The sequence below is a fragment of the Meriones unguiculatus genome, chromosome 4, assembly GCF_030254825.1.
Source record: "Meriones unguiculatus strain TT.TT164.6M chromosome 4, Bangor_MerUng_6.1, whole genome shotgun sequence".
NCBI classification, from domain to species: Eukaryota; Metazoa; Chordata; class Mammalia; order Rodentia; family Muridae; genus Meriones; species Meriones unguiculatus.
The window spans coordinates 89,236,756-89,258,959 of NC_083352.1; the positions used below are offsets into that span (position 1 = coordinate 89,236,756).

The 22,204-nt window shown below is 46.7% G+C and overlaps 1 protein-coding gene across 1 annotated transcript in view; it reads right to left on the reverse strand.

Annotated features, from left to right (window-relative positions):
* Positions 1-16,561, reverse strand: part of Pptc7 (protein phosphatase targeting COQ7) — a 39,196-nt gene extending 22,635 nt beyond the window's left edge. The window contains exon 1 of the mRNA XM_021631340.2: positions 16,018-16,561. Coding sequence (XP_021487015.1) covers positions 16,018-16,246 — 229 coding nt within the window. The 5' untranslated portion in view covers positions 16,247-16,561. The remainder of the gene's footprint in view (positions 1-16,017) is intronic.
* Positions 16,562-22,204: the final 5,643 nt, after the last annotated feature.

Consider the following 22,204-nt stretch of genomic DNA (forward strand, 5'->3'; position numbering starts at 1 on the left):
GGTGTGAGCCACCACACCCAGCTTGAGAGAGGTTTTCCTTTTAAGGTAGGTGCGCGTGTATGTGTGCGCGTGTGCGTACACATATCAGTGCCACATGAGTGCAGACTCTGAGGAGTCCAGAAGAGGGTGTCAGATTCCCTTGCAAGAGGGATACACGCTCCTAACTGTGGAGCAGACATGTCTCTCCAGCCCCACGACCACTCTTCTCAACTCTCTCTTACACACACCTCCCAGACTGACCTGCAATTATTCATAAGATCATTCTGGACAATGATGCCTAGAGAGCACTGCATTCCAGTTCTAATATAGACACCAGTGAGGGAAACATGCCATTTCTCCTTCATCACAACACATTTAATACAGGTGATGGCAAAACTGCAAACGGTGTGTAGCATCACCCCGGGAGCTGAGTCTCATCGACACAGGAGCCTCACATTCCAGTGAGACGAGCTGCTTCTCAGGGATTGGTTTTCTGTCAGTGACACAGCTCATGTGGCTTGGTTTGGAAGACCTGCTATCAAGGGAAACTTCAGAACAAACTAATGAGTCTAGGTGGACCCTAAAAGCTGAATAACAGACAGTAGAGGCTCATAGGCAGGGTGCATCTACTGAGATGGCACTTAGGCTCTCATCCAAACCACCGCTCTCCTGCAAGCCTGACAAGGCATCACAACAGGAAGACCATGACCAGATGAAAGTGAGATCTAAGCACAGCTGATGCTGTAACAATAGAAACAGGTCATATTTACACCAACATCTGTGAAGCTTCAACTATTGGGGCGTTGGAGAATACTCCCCTGTGACTCAGGACTGGGAAATGTGTCTGCAAATGATTATCCCAAAGGAGGGGGGGAGCAAGATTACCATAAAAAATATATTCACCCATCAAGCAGCTGCACAATATGATGTGCTCTAACAGTCCTCAGTTCTCTAGAGGAGAAATTACAGGGATTACAATGTTCTGCCTGCCTTAACAAGCCAGGAATTCCCTTTACACAAAGCTTCCCCAAAGCAACCACTCTGCATTAACCACAAAGAAACCTATGTCTTTCCCCTCCAGAGACTGAGTCTTCAGATCTCTAAGCAAAACATCTAAGATCATGCTGAAGGATAGAAGGGAAGAATGGGTCGATCTTTTAAGCAGCCCAGACTCTGTCAAAGAAATGGACTGCCCAGGGCAACAGTCACAAGATCTAAGCAGGAGGGCTGGAGAGATGGCTCAAAGGTTCTTCCAGAGGTCCTGACTTCAATTCCCAGCAACCGCATGTTGGTTCATATCCATCTATTGTGAGATCTGGTGCCCTCTTCTGGCTTGCAGGCATACATGCAAGTAGAATACTGTAGAATGAATGAATGAATGAATGAATGAATGAATGAAAAGCAGGGGCAAATGACTTATTTCAGGTTTCAGATTTTGTAGGGGGGAAAAGTCACCTATTCCTTATTAGGTCAGTAAACAGGAGACTACTTAGTAGTCAGTAGTCAAGCTAAAGAGCACACAACACACACTCTCCACCTTTGTTATTTTGGTCAGCTGCCTTGGCCTTTTTTTTTTTTTTTTTTTTTTTTGAGACAGGGTTTCTCTGTTAAATCTCAGCTGTCCTGGACTCACTCTGTAGAGCAGGCTGACCTCGAATTCACAGCCATTCACCTGCCTCTGCCTCTCAAGAGCTGGGATTGAAGGAATGTGCACCACCACCCAGCTCTTTTTTTTCTTTGTCTTTAAAAGTAGTAAGAGGTGCTGAAAAGAGGGTTAGGAAACAAGAGTGTGAAGATAAGCTTGAAATGACTTTTTTGTGTGAGTTCATGAAAGCATGAGGCTGATGTAGTATGCCTTCCTCTATTACTCTGCACCTTATTTGAGAAAAGGTCTGGTGTTTATTCTCTAACTTTAGCTAACCATAACCAATAACTCAAGCTCCAGGGGGATTAGACGTCTCTGGCCTCAGAGGCCACCTGTACATCTGCCATGCACATACACTCTCACATACATACACACACACACAAAAATAATAAAAATAAACCTTTAAAAAAAAAAACCAGCAGCTAGGTGCGGTGGCACATGCCTTTAATCCCAGTACTTGGGAGGCAGAAACAGGTGGATCTCTGTGAAGCCAGACCGAGACTGAAGACAACCTGGTCTACACAGCAAGCCATCTCACAGCAACAACAACAAACCCAGAGCCTAAGACTTACTGTGGAATTGTCTACTCTGGCTCAACTGCCAACTGCAGCTTGAGGAACTGGGGACTTACAGATCTGAATGAATCTCTGGCCAGACTCCCTCCACACACTATCAAGCTATAGTGCTGTCTCTCTGAAGCCACTTCATTCTGGCCTGCAACACAATCTTCCCAAATGTTGAGTACCATTAGCAATGGTCTCCGGACTGGAGGAAACAACCAACAGATCACCTAGGAGGACAGGTTTCCTGCCTGGATCAGGCCTATGATCAGTGCTGGCACTAAGGCACTAAGTGTGTACAGAGTTGAGGGCCTCTGAAAGAGCTGTCCATTTGGTTACTTTTCCATGTGGTATCTGTTTGCCTGCACTGGCTTCTTCCAATGAGAAGGGTTTTCCTTCTCTTTTTAATTTGTAAGATTAGATCTAGACCATTGGCCCTAAGCGTTAACCTAATATTTATAACAACTGAGCACACCCTTCCCTCCTCCCTACCCTCTTCATCAAAGTCTGGCAGGCTGGCCCTAAATTCCTAACCTCATTCAATCCTCCTACCTTACCTCTCCAATGCAATCGGCAGGAAACAGGATACCTCACAAACCATGTATGTCTAACCTGACCCCAGCATGTCCTGCTTTCTTTATCCCTTTGTAAAATAAAGAGCTGGGCTTGACCAGAAAAGCACCCCTGAGAGAAGCTGAGAGCCCCAGGCAGCCCGTGCAGTACTCCCCTCAGAGCACCATCCTTTGGGCTAAAGAGATGGCTCAGCAGTTAAGATCACTGGCTGCTCTTTGAGAGGACCCAGGTTCAGTTCCCAGCACCCACATGGTGGCTCAGATCTTGGGGATCTGACACCCTTATACAGACATACATGCAGGCAAAACACTAATGTACATGAAATAAAAAGAATTTTAAAAAAAGCACTATCCACCTACTGTTGGCCACGTGCAAAGCAGCCTCAACTCCAACACTGCCTCTTGCATCCACTCTATTGCTGCATTAAATGGGCACCTCAAAGCAGCTAGGAAATGAGCGACTTCTTTTTCAAAAACATTTTTATGTTGTTTTTTTAATCTTTATTTTATTTATCTGTATGTGTGTGTCTATGAATGCTACATGTACACAGGTGTTTTCAGAGGCTAAGCAGTAGGATCCCCTAGAGCTAGAGTTACAGGCAGCTGTGAGCCTGATGTGGGTGCTAGGAACAACTCAGATTCTCTGCAAAAGCAGTTAAGTGCTCATAAACACTGAGCCATCTGTGCTCAGTGGATAGTCTGATGTCAGCTTGACACAGCTAAAACCATCTGAGAGGAGGGAACATCAATTAACAAAATGCCTCCATGGCCTCTATGGAAGTCAGACATGGGCCAGTCAGTGGCGGGGCACACCTTCAATCCCAGCATTGTGGAAGTAAATGCAAGTGGATCTCTGAGTTTGGAGCCAGCTTGGTCTACATAGTGAGCTCCAGGACAGTAAGGGCTACACAGAGAAACCCTGCCTTAAAACACACACACACACACACACACACACACACACAGAAAAAGAAGAAAAGGGAGGGAGGGAGAACAAAAGGAAGGAAGGAAGGAGGAAGGAAGGAAGGAAGGAAGGAAGGAAGGAAGGAAGGAAGGAAGGAGGAAGGAAGGAAGGAAGGAAGGAAGGAAGGAGGAAGGAAGGAAGGAAGGAGGAAGGAAGGAAGGAAGGAAGGAGGGAGGGAGGAAGGAAGGAAGGAAGGAAGGAAGGAGGAAGGAAGGAAGGAAGGAAGGAAGGAAGGAGGAAGGAAGGAAGGAAGGAAGGAAGGAGGAAGGAAGGAAGGAAGGAAGGAAGGAAGGAAGGAGGAAGGAAGGAAGGAGGAAGGAAGGAAGGAAGGAAGGAAGGAAGGAGGAAGGAAGGAAGGAAGGAAGGAGGAAGGAAGGAAGGAAGGAAGGAAGGAGGAAGGAAGGAAGGAAGGAAGGAGGAAGGAAGGAGGAAGGAAGGAGGAAGGAAGGAAGGAAGGAGGAAGGAAGGAAGGAAGGAAGGAAGGAGGAAGGAAGGAGGAAGGAAGGAGGAAGGAAGGAGGAAGGAAGGAGGAAGGAAGGAAGGAAGGAAGGAGGAAGGAGGAAGGAAGGAGGAAGGAAGGAAGAAGGGAAAGGAAAGGAAAGAAGAAAAGGCCTCCATAAGCTCTAGTAGGGCATTTTTAAAATTAATGATTGATGGGGGTTAATCACTATAGGAGGGGCCATCCCTGGTCTGGTGGCCCTGGGTTCTGTAAGAAAGCTGGCTGAGTAAACCATGTGAGCAAGCAGTAAACAGCACTCCTCCATGGTCTCTGCATCAGCTCCTGCCCCCACATTCCTGCCCCGTGTGAGTTCCTGTCCAGTCTCCCTTCAGCGATAAACAATAACGTGGAAGTGTAAGCCAAAGTCTAAGTCTTTCTTCCCCAACATGTTTTGCTCATGGGATTTCAATACAGCAATAGTAAACCTAACTACGACAGAGTCTCTCCAGATCCATGACAGTCTGTTTATTCACTGTGGGTGTTGTTTGTGTGCATATGTGGGCAAATGCTACAGCTCCCATGAAGGTCAGAGGACTCCCTGTGAGAATCAGTTCTCTCCTTCCACTGTGTGAAGTCTGAGGACAGAACTCAGGTTATCAGGCTTGACAGCAAGCTTCTTTACTTGCTGAGCCATCTCTTCAGCCCCAACTAATTTATTTTTATCTTTTTATGACCTATACTTTGAAGATTTTTAATACTATTAATACTTTTTTATAACAAAAATCACATATTTTGTTAAGCTTTTAGTAGTAGTATTTTTCAGTTGAAACTATATCCTTTGCTCATATTCAACACTGGAGTTATTCAGCATGTTCATCAATGTCTACTGCATGCAAAACACTGTTGCAAAAGACAGCTGAGGGGATTTAGGATTTGTAGAGTTCCTGCCCATGGAACTTAGAGTGAAGCAGCTAACTACTACTGTGCTTGGGTGGAGGACTAGAGAATTAGGATAAATTACTGTAATACAACAAAACAGATATAAACCAACATGATACTATAAAATAATATAAACTATTTTTTTTAAAAAAAAAAAAGCAGAAGGCAGTAGTGACAGTCTACTGGTATAACTAGCACTGAGGGAGTTGGAAGCAGGAGGATCAGGAGTTCAGGGCTAACCTAGGCTACATGAGACCTTGCCTCAAAAATCAAAACTAAAACAAAATCCTGAGTGGATTGGGTATCTAATGGAAAAGCATCTGAGATGAGCTTGGAGGGACGGAACTGCTGAGTTGGAGGGATGTTGACAGGTTCCCTGCATTTTCACCAAGAAGAATAAGGGTTAAAGTACAAGTCAAAAAGGCTCAGGGCTAGAGAGTCCCATGTGCAGAAACTCAGCCTCCACGTTAATGGTCCTGCACCCATGCCAAGAACCTCTCACCATCAGTCAGTCCTGACAATGCAGCACAGGAGCTAGGGCACTCAGGAGATCCCCGGAGGGAAAGGCAGACCTGCCGCCACCTGACATCAGCACAGGCTCTGATTTGTCTCAAGCAAGGGGTTTGTTTCACTATTAGCTTAGGTATAGCTGCCACCTGCACAGTATTCATACTCAGCAAAACCACCTCCATGAAACAAAGTACCACCAGTCTCCCTCAAGCATCAGTACTCTGGGCCAGGGCAGGCTCCGAGGCAGATCTGACCAGCTAAAACAGAGACTAAGACGAGTGTCCAGAACCAGCCTCAGCCTCTTTACTCATAGGTAAGAGGCTCGTACCAAGACCATCTGAGGACAGCAATATACTCCACTCACCTCTCAGAGTGCAGGTTCATAGAAGCCTGTGTGGTCAGTGTGCTGCTCACAGCTGGCTCTGTGAGTAAAGCCAGCTGCTGGGTATCATGGTGCATACCTGTAATCCCAGCACTTGGGAGGAAAGAGGCAGAAGGATCAGTCATGCATTCAAGGTGCTTTTTGGCTTCATAGAAAGTTCAAAATAAGTCACATCTTATGTCTCAAAAATGGGGTAGGGATGTATGAAGCTCAGAGGCAGAGCACTGTGAAGCATGGCAAGGCTTGAGGCCTGCAGCACAATCAAAATAGAAGATTGAAAAAGGAACAACCATGACTCAGTGGCTAAGAGCACTGTATCTCTTCCAGAGAACCACATGTGATCCCCAGAACCCACATGGTGGCTCACAACCGTCTGTAACTCCAGCCCCAGAAGATCCAATACCAACTTCCCACCAATGTGGGCACCAGATTCAGATGTACACACAGGACTTAGCCATGCACATAAAGTAATAATAAAGATTAGAAGAAAAGAAAAGAAAAAGAAACTAGAGAGCAGCTCAAAGGCTGGCACAGTCTACAGTGAGCAGGGGAGGTGTTTGGAGTTTTTTCTGACTCCCATCTGTAAGACACCAACTCCCCAGACACTGGTCAGTGGTCACAACCAAAAGGCAATGTCCACTTACAGATAATATATAAAGGATGAGTGAGAGGATCATTTCCATTCTCCAGTCAACTCCCCAAGCCTGTCATTCAATAGCTCATTAAATATTCAACAGTGACATTTGCAAGTACTAAGGAAGAAACATTTATTTGTCTGTAAAAAAAAAAAAACACAAAGGAATAAAAAGGTACACCTGCACTTGGAAGAAATGAACAGGCTTTTCCCCAGAAGCAACTTCATTTAACAAGCATCTCTTCAGCACATGCTGCCTACTGTGTAGGGCTTCTGTTTTAAATGGAAATTTTAGACAATGAGCAATGTACAAAGGTCTAAGCCATTTTCTTCAGTCATTGTGATAACCTGAATGGCTGCTAATATCTTCTCACCCCAGTGACTGGCTAACACCTGGCAGTTCCCAAGTCTTGCTGACCTGTCCCTCAGAGCCCTTCCTCTCTATGCCTGCACAGTACAGATGACTCACATGGGTGTTACTGTCCCAGCAATAGGCACTCCACAAGCGCAGAGATTCTGCCTCCAAAGGCCACTAAGCAATCCCACCTTTCACTCCCAAACTTAGTTATTCCCTTTGCACACACATCCCAGCCAGTCACAGTAGCCCTTCAACCTGTACTTCTAGAGTATAAACCCTGAAAATCTGCTAGGTGCAAACTAAGCTCCCACCCATCCCTCCCTTTCTCCCCAGGTCCTGTGTCACCAAGTTATGTTGATTCCATCTGCACTGCCTGGAGCCCAGCTCCTCCCAACCGCCCTTCATACAGCCCCATGGAGCTCAACTCTTTCAGCAGCTCCTACTTGTATTCTGAAACTCCATCTGTCGTTACCACTGCCATGTCTATGTACCCCAGTAAACAAAGCCCTTCCATGTATAGGCCACCTTTTATTTGCATATATATATATATATATATATATGAATTCTTTAGAACACACAAGGCACTAGTATAATGCTGCTTGCTTCTGGAGAGAAGGGCTTTAGAACCAGGAGACAGGGAGAGGGGCTGAATCCAGACTTCCAAATCTTATTACCAGAATAAAAAGCCTGGGTTAGAAACTCCTGAGAAGGCAAGAGGTGAATAAGCCCAGCCATCCTGTTTCGCACACGGCTTTATATTTACTGCATGAATTAGTTTTGAGGCAAAGGCTTGGTTTTTGGTTCCCATCAAGTATCCCTTAGCCTTGTCACATGGCACGGGTATATTTTTCAGAAGTGTCAACAAAGACTCAGGAGAGTAAAAACGTTTGGCAACTTAACTAAAATGTTGAAAAGCTTTTCTACACTGATCAGTTTTGAATTTGAAGTCACACAGCACCAAGAAAGCCATGGTACCCTGTGAGTGGGACATCCCGATGAGACCTCATTTCACAGGAAAACTCTGAGACCTATTACCCACTAGTGGCCAAAGCTCAAGTCCAGCTTTTAGGGAACAGCTCAAGCCTGACCCAGAGCTGCTGTCCAAACACTGAAGAGAAAACACAAGCTCTTTTCTGTTTGCCTCATTGAGTGCAGCCAACCTTCAGCAGCTACCTCAAATGACGATGTGCAACGATTCTGAGAAGCCAGAAAAAGAAAACGGGCTAGGTGATGGTAGCCTTGAAAGGTCAAAAGAAGCGGTCAATAAAAGTCTGTCTGTACGTTCTAGGACCTGGCACACACATTCTGTAGGACCTCACTTTTTATGGACTGTGGCAAAGCTGCAGTCTCTTAGCAGTCCTTGCGATTCACACCAAAAACAGATATAAATTGTGGACAGCCTGGTAAATTCATACATGTTAAGTATGGCACCCTCTAGACCAACATGAAACTTACTGGAGAAAGTGATCCAAAGCACCTGGATGCAATCTTTCTGGAGCGTTCTCGGGTGCTATGCGCAACGGGGCCTCACACACTCCTGGCCTGCTGCAGAGTTCCTCAAGGAGGCAGCCCTAAGGTGCTATTCCAAACAGTGGCTCACCTCACTGTTAGTTCACAGTGGGAAACTGGGAACAACTACATAATAAAAGTAGAGGGCCAATTCAGTGACTTCTGGTGTACAGTGCAGATGTGGCGGACTCCGCTCATCCGTCTAGAAATACCTACAATGAAACACTCGGGGTGGAGAAGCTAGCAACACTGCCTAATAGTGGACAAAGACCAGAGGGAGCTGCGCTGGTCACAGCCAAGGTATGTGCTACGGGTGTTTCACACAGGAGTCTTACGAGGAGGTGTTACTTTACAAGCATAAAACAGAAGCACTCATTTTAAAGCACTAGACAACACAACTGAGCCCTGGGTTCAAGTCTAACTTCAACACTAACTGCACCAAACCTACTGACTGGTCAGTTTTACAGCCGAGGAGACACAGGAGATGACAGGTGAGTGCAGCTGTGTTTGGAGCTGAACAGATTTCAAAAGAGCCACAGAGCTACGCTGCCATCTCCATCGCCACTTTGAGGAGACGCGGCAGACTCCGCAGTTAGGTATGGAGCATGGCTTACAGGAGACAAAGTGAGGTCTTACACAAAAGGGCCTGTTCCCTCCTCCAGTCCACCCCCAAATCCATACTTGGGATCTTATGGAAACACAAAGCACCTCTTTTTTCCATGGCGATCTACAGCTAAGCTGAGAGGGCTGTACTAAAGGCCAGCTCAGGTCCAAACGACCAGTAACTTGCCTGTTACAGCACAGTGTCCTCAGCAGACTTTGCAAAGGCTCTGGACTTAGGACTGGCTTTATGAACTTTTAGCAACAGTTAAAGACATGAAAAATGTTCCTAACAGCAGCTGCCCACTAGATGTCACACACCATTTCTCAAAGAGGTGGAAAGTTAGTACAGATTTTGAAAGATAAAACTCAACAGGCACATTATCTTCAACTAACTGAAATCCAATTGCTTTAGAAATAAAATACTGTGAACTTACTTTCCCAAAACATTTCCCTGAGAAATCTGAGTCCCATAGCCCAGGCGCAGCCCTGGAAAACACACTGGGGGAGCTACATAAAAGAATGTGGCATTTAGCCTGAAGGTGACATGTGTTTGATCTGCCAAAGGACATGGTTGTAGGTCATATTCTGACCCAGTGTAGTGTTCCTGAGTCACACACCAGCACCAAGTCCACTTGGACACTGCTACAGCCATTCAGATGACATGCTGCCCAGTTTACTGATGCTACACTGCAGTGGCTGACAGCCTCCCCGACCCCTTTAACCCAAATCCCTCCCCAAGGGGAGCCCATCTGTACTGTACATTCTCCTAAGATTTAACAAGTCTTTGCAAATATCTAAAAAGTATAAGCATTTATGCTTCTAAAATCCAATGGCTTACTCTACAGAAAGATCAATCTAAAAGCCCTCTAGAGATTAACAAATTGAGGGAAAAGCTCAAAGCCAGGGCAATGTCAAGTTGAGACCAAAGTCTCCAGATTACAAACTGGTGAACAGGAAAGGTAGCTGAAGGCAGTGGCTGAAAGTGAAGGTGTCTCATAAGTACCTTACAGAAAGCATAACTCGCCCACACTGCAGGGCGGGGAGGTGCAGAGCTCAGCAAACAGCAGACATCCTCTCCATCAACCCTGTCATCTTCTAACAGTAGCTGCAAAGCCACATGGCGGCTACTCGGCTCTCAGCAGCCCTTTCTGTAAATCTATACTTGTCACACTTTCTTTTTGATGCAGGGTCTCACTATGTAGCCCTGTAACTTGCTCTGGAGAGCAGGCTGGCCTCAGACTCAGAGAGATCGGCCTGCCTCTGCCTCTCAGAGGCGTACATTACTAAGCTGATGGTTCTCTCTTTAAAACAGAGAGTACGACATCAGGTATATTTAGAGTACTGATTAATCTCATAATCTACATATTTAATTACTGCAATTTAAATTTTTCTTTATGTAATTATATACTCAAGCTATACCAACTTATAGTACATCCAAGTAATTCCACTCCCAATATACCTGAAAAGATTAAAAAGCCATGTGCATAGCCAAGTGTGGTGACACATACCTGTAATCCCAGCACACAGGGAGGGAGAGACAGGTGGACCTCTGTGAGTTCGAGGCCAGACTGGTCTAAACGGCTAAGCTAAAACTACACAGAGAAACTCTGTCTCTAAAATACAACAACAAAGACTAGAAACAACAAGCTGAATCTAACCTATTGTAACTAAATCAGTGCTACACATTCCTCACCTGATCTTTGTATGTTAAAATTCCAAAGTCAGGCATTGTGGCATATACCTTTAATCTCAGCACTCAGGAGGCAGAGGCAGGCAGACCTCTTAGAAGTTTGAGACCAGCCTGGCCTAGGTCAGTTAGTTCTAGGTCAGCCATGGCTATATATAGTGAGGCTGTCTCAAAAACAAAACCAGGGTTAGAAAGATGATGGTTCAGTAGCCAAGAGCCTCAAAAAGACCACAATAGCTGCCCTTACAGAAGACCCAGGTTTGACTCCCGGCACTCACAACCATTGTGAATTCCAGTTCCAGGGAGCCCAATGTCCACTGAGGGAACCAGTCATGCATGTAGTACATACATGCAGGCAAAACACCCACTCACTAAAATAAATATTTTTAAAAATTAATATGCACACACATACACACAAACACAAACATCACCATGCCCAAAGAGTATTTTTAAGATTGGCAAGACTCACAGAAACACTTCAGAATTCTGGCCCAGTAAAAACTCAAAACCAAAGGCTGGAGTAGAAAACTGTTTTATTTTCACGTTTAAGTTCCAAGTTAAACCAAGCTTAAACAAACATCCCTTGGCTTTTTAAGAGTGGCTTCAGAGCTCAATCTTTAGAGGCCAGAATTTATATGGCACAGACCATGCCTGCCATTTCCAAATAAATAGTTTCTGTAAACTGTGTTTAGCATGCAGGGGAGTTTTTGTTGCTTCTCAGTTATGAGTCAGGGAGAATAACTCAATTATAAACACATTCATATTCTGTCTCTTCCCCTCCCTCCATGCATGACAGAGAGAGGCCTGTCTCTGCCAATGACTAGCAGTGCTTTGAAGTCACCTAAGCATCTGAAGGCCTCTGCTCATCACCAAAACATAGAAAAAGTGAACCTCAAGATTTTGAAGTCTTAAGCTCTCAACAGCCTTTTGATGTTGCTGTTGTAGCTGGGGGCTGGGAGCACTCTAATGACATCAGGTGGCCTTCATGGTTCTGTGTACCTAAAAAAGCACAGCATGCAAAGTGACAAAGCTCAGGGCTAAAGCCTCAGGGAGGAAGGTACAAGGAAAGTCCACACAGCTTATGCCCATGTGGGCTTACTCCTGCTGGCCCAATAAAGACAACAAGCCCCTGCCAATTTTCCACGGGATGGGAGTGGTACTTGTTCTCACCACACCCTCCACAGCCAATTTTTCCTAAAAGAAATCCAGTGGGGACAATGGTAGTGTGAGGCACGAAGGACTCTTCATCATGACTAATAGGACAGTTCTGTTTTAAATTTTATTTATTGTTTTGAGGTTTGTTTTTTTAAAAACAGTTCTGTGTAGCCCTGGCTGTCCTGGAACTTACTCTGTAGACCAGGCTGGCCTCAAACTCAGAGATATGCCTGCCTGTACCTCCCAAGGGATAAAATTAAAGCCATGTACCACCATGCCCTGCCAATTTCAATTTAAAAAATAAAAAAAAAATTATTTCTCATACAAAAAGAAACTATCTTTCATTCCTAAGAGTTGAGAAGCCCACAATGAGTGACAAACTGCAGAGATACTCAGCAAGAAGGAGTCTCAATTCAGAGACAAGGTCCCAAGCGGGACTCAAACTCACAGAGATTTGCGTTAATGCAATTCAGCCTATAATTCATATCAGCGCAGGCACCATCTGGTGAACTGGTTCATGGCTGCCAAGGATCAAATGAGGCCAACTTAGGAAGTTGTTTCAGGTGACTCCCAGGATGGCTTTCCGGAAGAGCTCCTCCACAACAGGACGGTCCTGGAGAACCTGTCCCTCATTCTTCCCATGCCCTCTCCCCATTTGCAGGTGTGTGTGTACGTATGCTCTCGTGCACAATCTTTGTCAAATCTGACCGATCTCTTCTTGGGTACATAAGCAACTATGTGTATGGCTGTTCTATGGCATTCCTTGCAAGAAAAGGAGCTGGGGATCTCTACCAGACACTCAAGTGTGTGCCTCCGGTGGCACATGGTGAGCTTCCTGCAGAAGTGAAGGCTGGAGAGTCTGTGTAAGCCTGCCTCTGTGCTTTCTTCTCTGGAGAGGCCTCTTCCACAGCCACGGACACTACAGCCAGTCAACCAAGGCAACTTAACTGAGTGCTCAATGCCAGACACAAACCAGAAGTCTACCGAAGCTGTCTGTGGCGATGCCATAGGAATGCATGCTCTAAGGGACTAAAACAGGAAAGCGAGACTAGCTAGGCGAGCCTCAGCCTTAACATCTGACAGCCCACTCCTTTCATCTTCTCCAGATAAGGAACTGCAGACTCTTAGAGTACACCCAAGACCACAAATCACAGCCATTAAGTTGCAAAGCTTAACCTCAAACTAGGCACGGTTTCTGCCAGAATGCCAGGGTATGAAATTACATTTGTGCTTTTTTAGAAAAGGTCTGACCAGTATCTCCCATATCCCTGTAAATATACCACAATACCAGCACACGATTTTTTTTTTCTTTTTTCTTTGTTTTTTTGAGACAGGGTTTTTCTGGGTAGCCCTAGCTGTCCTGGGACTGCTCTGTAGACAAGGCTGGCCTTGCACCCACACAGATCCACCTGTCTGTCTTCCTGAGTACTGGAATTACAGTATGTGCCACCTTGCCCAGCAACATGTGGATTTAATACATTCAGATACAGTAGTCCCCTTTCTCCTCCAGGGATACATTCACCCTAATGGATGCCTGAATCTCAGGGAATACTGAACCCTCTAAGTACTTCTTCAAATACATATATACCTATAATAATGTGATTTATAAATTAGGTATAGTAGGATAGTAATATTTGTTAAGATTAACACATACTGCAATAAAAACTATACAAATTAGTACCCTACATCTTCAGTTGATTTGCTAATCAAGATGTCTACTCAGTGACTTTAATGAAAAATGGATACAACTAACAATGAAAGGACCTGACTAGGCATAGCAGGGTCCCCTGTCGTCCTAGCACTCCTAGGACTCCCAGGACTCTTGCCTCCCAGGAAGAGGGTTTTTTGTTTAAGACAGGGTTTCTCTGTGAGGACTTGGCTGACTTGGAAATGGCTCTGTAGACTAGGCTGCACTCAAATTCAGAGATGTGCCTGCTCTGTCTCTCTAGTGCTGGGATTAAATGTATGTGCCACCATCACCAGGCCTACAAGAGGGTTTCTTGAGACCGGAAGTTCATGCTATCCTGGGCAATATAGCAAGATCCAGTCTCAAAACAAAACGGTAACAAGATCTCTGGGGGACTGGAGAGATGGCTCAGTGGTTAAGAGCACTGTCTGCTCTTCCAAAGGATCCCGGTTCAATTCCCAGCACCCACATGGCAGCTCACAACTGTCTGAACCACCAATTCCAAGGGATCTGACACCATCACACGAATGCACATAAAATAAAATTAAATAATTTAAAAAAAAAAAGAACAACTCTGGGTAGATGTACAAGATTCTGCCTCACTACTAAGAACAGCACGTAATGTAACTTAAACCTAGGAATGGTTTACTCGTGGAATTTTTTAATTTAATATTCTCAGACCTCAGGACTAAAAACTACTATACTCCAAAATTATCAATCAAACCACAGGTTTCTCAAGAAAACAAACAAAAACTATCTTATAGTCAGCTTTAAAGAATGAGCTGTAATGGCTCATTACCTCTTAGCCTTTTTGAATGAGTGCAATTCTGACACCTTTTTGGTAGTGCTGAGCCTGAAGAAAGGCCTCATGCACAGTTGGCAGGGAAGTGGCCCACACTGGCCTACCCACAGCTACTGTAACTTGAAAGGCAGCACAGATCATTAAGTTCACTAAGCGAAGTGCTGCCTAGGTGACTTGGAGAAGCAGCTAATGGCAGCCTCTCAAAAAAAGACTTGAGTCTAGACAGATTTCATGGTGAATTTGTATAATTCCAAACCTAATCTCTGAAAGGTCAGTATCCAAAGCGCTGTCTAAACACGAAAAGGTTTTTCTCAGCATAGATATTAAGTTTATTCATCAATTAAAATGAGAACCACCTTCTCAGTATCTTGTTCACAAACACTACATGCCACAACACCAAAACTTACAAGATTACACTGGTATCTGATTTAAAAATAATGTCATGAGCTGGGAGTTATGGCACACACCTGTGTCCTCAGCACTTGGGAGGTGGAGGCAGGCGGCTTAGAAGTTCAAGGTCAGCCTCCACTACACACGAAGTGGGCCACAAAAAGATCTTCTCCAAAAAGAAAAAAATAAATAAAGAAAGAAATAAAACAAAGAAATTACTGCCACAAATACTATTACTTGCTCCAATGCCCAATTTTGTCTTAGCATATGAAACTTTAAGTAACCAAAAACTCAATGTCACCGGAGAAGTGAAACCAAAGTGACATTTGAACCTAGAGCCAATGACAGTATGTCCTTCAATTTCAAAGGAAGAGAGCTTCATGACCTGAAAGAGCTTTAATGGCATACACAAAAACTCCAAGGGCATACCCTAGGTAACGTTTCTGATAGCTTGTGCACTGTTTAGCCCTTTGGACAGCCCCCTTCGTCTCCTCTCCCCAAAGGTGTCACTGGGAGAGCACTTAGGAAGCACCTGTGGCCTAAAAAGCTGTGCCCGAGTCCCAAAGCTTTTCTGGCTGCAGCCTACGAGCAGGTCCGGCCATTCTATTTTGGGTCAAGGAGACCTTCTGCCACCCCAATTGACCTCAAGTAGACAAGTTGTGTTTGGGAGAAAGTACTGCTAGAATTTCTAACCAGGCCAGCGGTCCCGTCCTCCCCCCAACCCCCCATCCCAAGGCCCTTCCGTGGATATCGGGGGATGGTCCCGGCAGCGGAATAAAGCCGCGGCAGGGCTGCGGGCTCCCGCCGTCTTCGGTCTGCTCCGGATCCCGCAGCTGGGATGTCTTCAGGAGCTCGCCAAGAAGCAGGGATTCCCGGGGTGCACAGAGGGAGGAGGGAGCAAGGCAAAGTGAGGTTAGCAGCCTGCAGGTGTCGCCGAGCCAGGAGGAAGAGGTCGCGTGGGGGCTGTGACTAAGAAAAGTGCGGCTCTGCACCGGGACAGACTGGACACATTCCCAAGGCGGTGGTGACCTTGGGCACGTGGCTCCACCGCTTTGCCCCTCGGTTTCCCCATTTCTAAAGTGGGGAGATCAGGAGGCAGAAAAGGCGGCTTGGGTGCTCGGCGGGGCGCCGCGCTCAGCGGAGGAAGCGGGGAAGCCTGGCGCTCCGGAGTCCCCAGAAGGCGGACCTGGGGCCGGAGGACTCACCCAGCACGTCGGCCGAGCGGTGGCGGGCCACGAAGCACGCATCGTCCCCGTAGCACGCGCCCTTCTTGAGCAGGCCCTTACGGAAGTCCTTGCCGAAGCCGCAGCCCGCCGTCACCAGCCCGTAGTCGCCGCCGCCGCCGCCGCCGCCGCCCGCCCTGGGGTCGGTCTGCGACAGGCCGCCGAGCACGGCGCGGGCCACCAGCCGCCCATACGACAAAACCGAGAACATCGCCGCCGCCGCCAACCCCCCGAGGAGGCGCGGGGCCCGGGGCGCCGGAGGACGCCGAGGCCCGGAGCCGGCTCTCTCCTCAGCCGCAGCAGAACCGCCGGGGCGTTCCTCAGGGCGGCGTGCACTGGCCGCCGCCCCCCCTGCCCGCCGCACGGGGCCTCGCAAACGCTCCGCCGCACGCACTGGAGCCAGAGCGAGGTCAAAGCCAGCGGCTCCTCCACCTCAACCAAAGTGGGGTACCGGCTGCACTCGCTGCCGCCGCCGCCATCTTCCGCTCCACTAGCGTGTTCCGGGCCGCGCCGGCAGCGCCGCCCCCTCTTCGGTCCCGCCCCGGTCCCGCCCCCTATTCGCGGCTCAAGTCCAAGCCCCGCCCCCTCAAACACGCAGCCCTATGTAATCAGTGGACTCGAGAGTGCGCAAAGGGTGTGGGCGCAGTGTATCCCGGGAGTCGTAGTTCAGCAGCTGTAGCTGCTTTGCACTTGGCTGCCTGGATTTGGATTTTCCCAGACGACTGTAAATTATTGAGAATGACTGATAGACTGGGTTTTTTTGGAGGGTGGATAAGGCCGGAGTTCCTGTTTTTTTTTTTTCTCCACAACTCTTTTTTTTTTCTCTTTTCTGATTTTTTTTTTTAGATACAATCTCATAGAACCCAGGCTGACCTCCAAATCATTCTGTTGCCAAGGTTGGCCTTGAACTTCTGATCTCCTTGCCTACAACTTCCCAAGTGCTGGGATTACAAATTGTGCGTCACCATACCCGGTTTAACAGTTTCTTTCACAGACACACACACATACACACACACACAGAGACACACACGCACACAGAGACACACACACACACACACCATTCCTTTACATAACCATAAGAAACCAAGATTGGTGTTCTATACTGTATGCTATAGGCAATGTGAAACAGCAGTACACAGACCTAACATTCCATAATTAATGTACCTTGAAAGCCCTGTGTCTAAAACGTCGGTGCCCCAAATCCTAAACTTGACAGTCTTTGAACCTGGCCAAGCAGGTCTTTTTCCTGCTTCTCATTTGGAGGCCTTCATAAACTTTGGAGGGCTGAGAACTTTCAAGGACGCTGACAATGACAATGAGGCCCCTTTCTCCTGCCACAGCTTCCACCTCTTCTCAAGAGGGACATACCTTGGCAGAAAAAGGGGACAGGGCATGATGGCACAGATTTCTAATTCCTCCCTGAATGTTGGGAGGCAGAGGGAGGCAGATCTGTGAGTTTGAGACCAGCCTGATCTACTGATCTACATAGTGAGTTACAGGCCAGTCAAGGCTTCCTACACCATGTCACAAAAAGGGTGGGGGAGCTGGAGGGATGGCTAGGGGGTTAAGAGTACACACTGCTCTTCCAAAAGTCCTGAATTCATTTTCCAGCAACCACATGGAGGCTCACTATTGTCCGATGCCATCTTCTGTTGTGCAGATGCACATGCAGACAAAAGTACCCGTATACATGAATAAATAAATCTAAAAAAGAAAAAATCAGAAGAAGGAAGGAAGGAAGGAAGGAGGGGCACTTCTATTTCATTTTTTCTAAAGCTCTTGACCTACCTTGAACAAAGATATCAAGCAGCCTCCCTCAAATATTGAATATTTTAAGTTATTTCCCTCAGAAATTATTTTGTTGATTAACAGCTATTCTTTTCTTTTTATTACTGTCTTTAAAGACATTTTTTTAGGACTTTTTATTTTATTTTGGTTTGTGGTTTTTGTTTGTTTGTTTTGTTTTTTCAAGCTAGGTTTTCTCTGTGGAACAGCCCTGGTTATCAATTAATAGTCCAGACTGGGCTCAAACTCACCGAGTCCACCTGTTTCTGCCTCCCTCGTGCTGGGATTGAAAGTATGTGCCACCACTACCCAGCCTAGGCTTTATTTTTATGTGTGAGTGTTTTGCCTGAATGTCTGTCTGTATGTCATGTGTGTGCAGTGCCCATGTCCACCAGAAGAGAGCATTGGATCTCTTAGAACTGGAGCTACAGACAGTTGTGAGCTGCCTTGTAGGTGCTAGGAATCGAACCCAGGTCCTTTGGAAGAGCAGCCAGGGCTGTTAAACCGCTAAGCCATCTCTCAGGTCTATAGTTATTTTATTTTTAAGACAGGATCTCCTGTAACTTAGACTGACCTTGAACTCACTGCTGATCCTCCTGCCTCTCCATGCCAGTTGCTGGGCATTATAGGCACACTAGCATGCCCAGTTTAGCTGCTATATAATGTCGGTATGTGTGCATGAATATATAAACATTCAGGTCTCATACCCTACTCAGTGCGGGTGTTATATAAATAATCTAGGCTCCAAATACCTTTTCTGCCTAGCTGGCATTTTGTTGCTGACTGGCCTCCTTCCAAGCACACAGCTGCCCCCATACCTTTGTCCTTGTTCTTTCTTCTACCAATCAGGATGTAATTCCATATCTGAGGGTCCTGTGTTTTCTGTTGTGTTTCCAGACTGCGAGTATTTCACCACAGTCCAAGTTCCTCAAGGGTAGGGTAAATTGGCATCATATTGTCAGGGTTTAATGTAACGCCTGGCACACAGGAGGGGAGTTTGCAAACATCTGCTCTGTTGGGTAAAAGAAAGAACAATGGACCTGGAATCGTGAGAGGATGGAAGGAAGTGGTTGCACAGATGGAATTCACAAACAACAGAGCTGGCCTTTAGTAACCCAGTGTGGAATAATTGTACACAAGTGTGTGTGTGTGTGTGTGTGTGTGTGTGTGTGTGTGTACACGCATGCATGCTTGCATGCGCTTGATGTGGGGAGTTAGGGGCATGCCATAGTGCAAGAGTGAGGTCAAAGGACCGCTATCAGGAGTCAGCTCTCTCCTTCCACCTTTACATGGGTTCTTGAAAACAAACCCTAGGACTGCCCTGTAAGCGCCTTCGCCTAGGGAGCCGTCTCTCAAGCCCCATCATTTGTAACTGTAAAATAAAAACATCCAGGAATATTTGCCGTTTTCCGGATTCACTTCAAACAGGGTTCCAGCTACTTTGGAGATTCCCATTTAATGTTCCTTTTTAAAAATGCAGTTTTAAAAATATGCCTAAAGTCCTGCCAACTAAAAACACATCACTGTGTCACCCTCGCTACTCTCATCCTTAAACACTTTTGCAGTTCACGTTTGTGCCGAGTCCAGCTTCTGCAATTCAGAGGTTACGGGAAGACTTGAGCCTGAAAAGTCACTTCCTATAATGAGTAGCACGTGGTTGACTATGCAAATAAAATAGAAGTTCACTTTGGGGATAAAAAGGAAAGCATTCATACCTTGTTTTATATGTGTATGTATATATATATATATATATATGTAGCATATATAATGTATGTATGTGTATATATACATATATGTGTGTTTCAAGAACTGGTGCATGTCCAGATGAGAGGCGGTGCCTCTCCGGAATCCTCTGCTTGGCATTTCTGTCTCTGCCAACTGCGCTAAAGGTTGCTCTTTAAACCACACCAGTGGCCAGTCCCAGCCAGCCTGTCAGGTAATCCTACCCCAAGGACAAGCTTTTTTAAGATGGTATGTCAACCCCTGCTCCCTGCTTGTCCGACTCCTGCAGACCAATCAAACTCATTTTTAAGGCATGTGTAATTACCCAGTTTCCGTGTCAGTCACGAGAACCGGTTGGATTGGGCCAGTGGCAGCCCAGGTGGCTCCCTTGCCTGGCATTTGCAGTAACCTGTGTACCCATTAAGCCGGCGACCTCTGCTGTGGTGGGGCTGCTGCCGATCTCAGCGTGGTGACTTTGGGTGTCACGTGCCTTGGGCTTCCAGCTACTGAGATTTCTGCAGACTCGTTGCTCCCTGAGGCGTGTGGCAAACAGTTCTCTCTCAAAGCACTCCAGGGCGGGGGGGAGGCGGGGTGCCGACCGCGGGGTGAGGTGGGGGCGCCCTTGGCGCACGGAAGGGGCAAAGAAGAGGTTCCGCGGAACCAGTGGTTCTAGCCAGGGGAGAGGACTTGGCAAAACACCTCTCTCTGCCCTCTCCTAAGAGGGCAGTTCACATTTGAGTTTGCTAAACTCGAGAAACCCCGAGTTTTCCTCCTTAGCCGAGCTACATTCCTAGCACTTCAAGGATTCCTGGGAGGTCAGTTGCTGCTCTCAAAGGCCAAGAAGTGGTGAAAATACCACCCCGGCTCTGGGGCACCTCTGTGGCATTAGGAAAGAGCTTTGCACCGGGATTGCCACAGCCTCAGTTCCAAAAAGAGCTCTTCTGATTTCTCTTTTGCTAGCGTAAGGAAAAGGAATCCCCGTTAATTTGGTGGTCAAATTTCTCAACACTGATAGTATCGACATTAGGCACAGGGTATGTCTTTGATGGAGAGGCTGTCCTCGGCACCAGAGGTGACTTGGAAGCACCCTTGGCTCTCTACCCACTGGATGCTGGTAGCACCATGCCGGTCCCAGGGGGAGAACTGAAAATGTCTGAGCTGTTTCCGGATACCCCCTGGGGGTCCAACCAACCACTCCCGGTTTAGAAGCAGTGAACAGTCACTGAGTCTAGGATGGGAGGAGGTTAACACGGAGTGGGGGGAGAAGCAGCAACTGCCGTCAGTCAAGGAGGTGGGCTCAGGCTGGGGCTCAGCACGTAGGGTACTCACCTACCATGCAGGAGGCCCCAGGTTTGACATTCTCTGCACCCAGGAGGTGGAAGCAGGAGCATCAGGAGTTCAAGGTCATCCTCTTGTATAGTGAGTTCCAGGCCGGCATGGGCCTGGAAGGACTCCCTTCTGAAAAAAGACAGAAATGCAGGAGGAGGAATTGCTATCCCAAAAGGAAGGCAGAGTGTGACTGAGGAAGAACAAGCGTTCTAGTGTGGCTTAAAATTAAGCCCAGAATTTAAAAAGGTCGAGTGACAGCGAGTCTGGAACGTCAGAAAGTGCCTCGTGGTCACAGAAAGGAAGGAAGTATTCATTCATGTGATGACAGGGATTAACTTCAAAAGCCCCTGTAGTGAAAGAGGCCAGGGATTGATTGATTGATTGATTGATTTTTTATTTTTTATTTTTTCGAGACAGGATTTCTCTGTGTAGCCTTGGCTGTCCTGGCTCACTTTGTAGACCAGGCTGGACTCAAACTCACAGAGATCCGACTGCCTCTGCCTCCCAACTGCTGGGATCACAGGTATGCGCCACCGCTCCTGCCTTTGAAATTTCAAGATGGCTCTGTGGGTAAAGATGACCTGTTTTAATCCCTGGCACACACTGGTAGAGGGAGGAAATCCATTCCTGAAGGTGGTCTTCCAACTTCTACATACGACAGATAAACACTAGCAAATAAAAACTGTAAAAAGTAAGATGTGGGTAGAGTGGTGCCACCTGTAATCCCAGCGGGCGAAGGCAGAGGAAGGTGGATCTGAATTCCAGAACAGCCAGGGCTACACAGAGAAACCCTGTCTCTCAAAAAATAAAAATAAAAAATAAAAGAAAGAAAGAAAAAAAGAAAGAAAGAAAGAAAGAAAGAAAGAAGGCCAAAGGGCAGCCTGTCCCATGGCCTCATTTCTATAACATGTTTAGAACTGGCCAGTCCATCTAGTGAGAAAGCAGATTACTGTTGCTGGGCCTGAGGAAAGGGACATTGGAGAGTGAGTCATGGATGTGAGGTTGCTCTGGGGGATCTTGAGGGTCTGGAATCCCAGAGTGACAACGGTAGCACAGCCTTATAAAGTCTGCAACAACAGCTGGACATGGTGTGGTGCATGCCTTTAGTCCCAGCACTTGGGAGGCAGAGGCAGGTGGATCTCTGTGAGTTCAAGGCCAGCCTGGTCTACAAAGTGAGTTCAGGACAGCCAAGCCTACACAGAGAAACCCTGCTGCTAAAAACCTAAATAAGTCTGTAACAGCCATTGACAAGCGTACCGTAAAGAGAATGTCGTGGACTGTGAACTATATCTCTATTCAAAAGACCCTACAGAGGGCCACCCCGCCGGTCTGG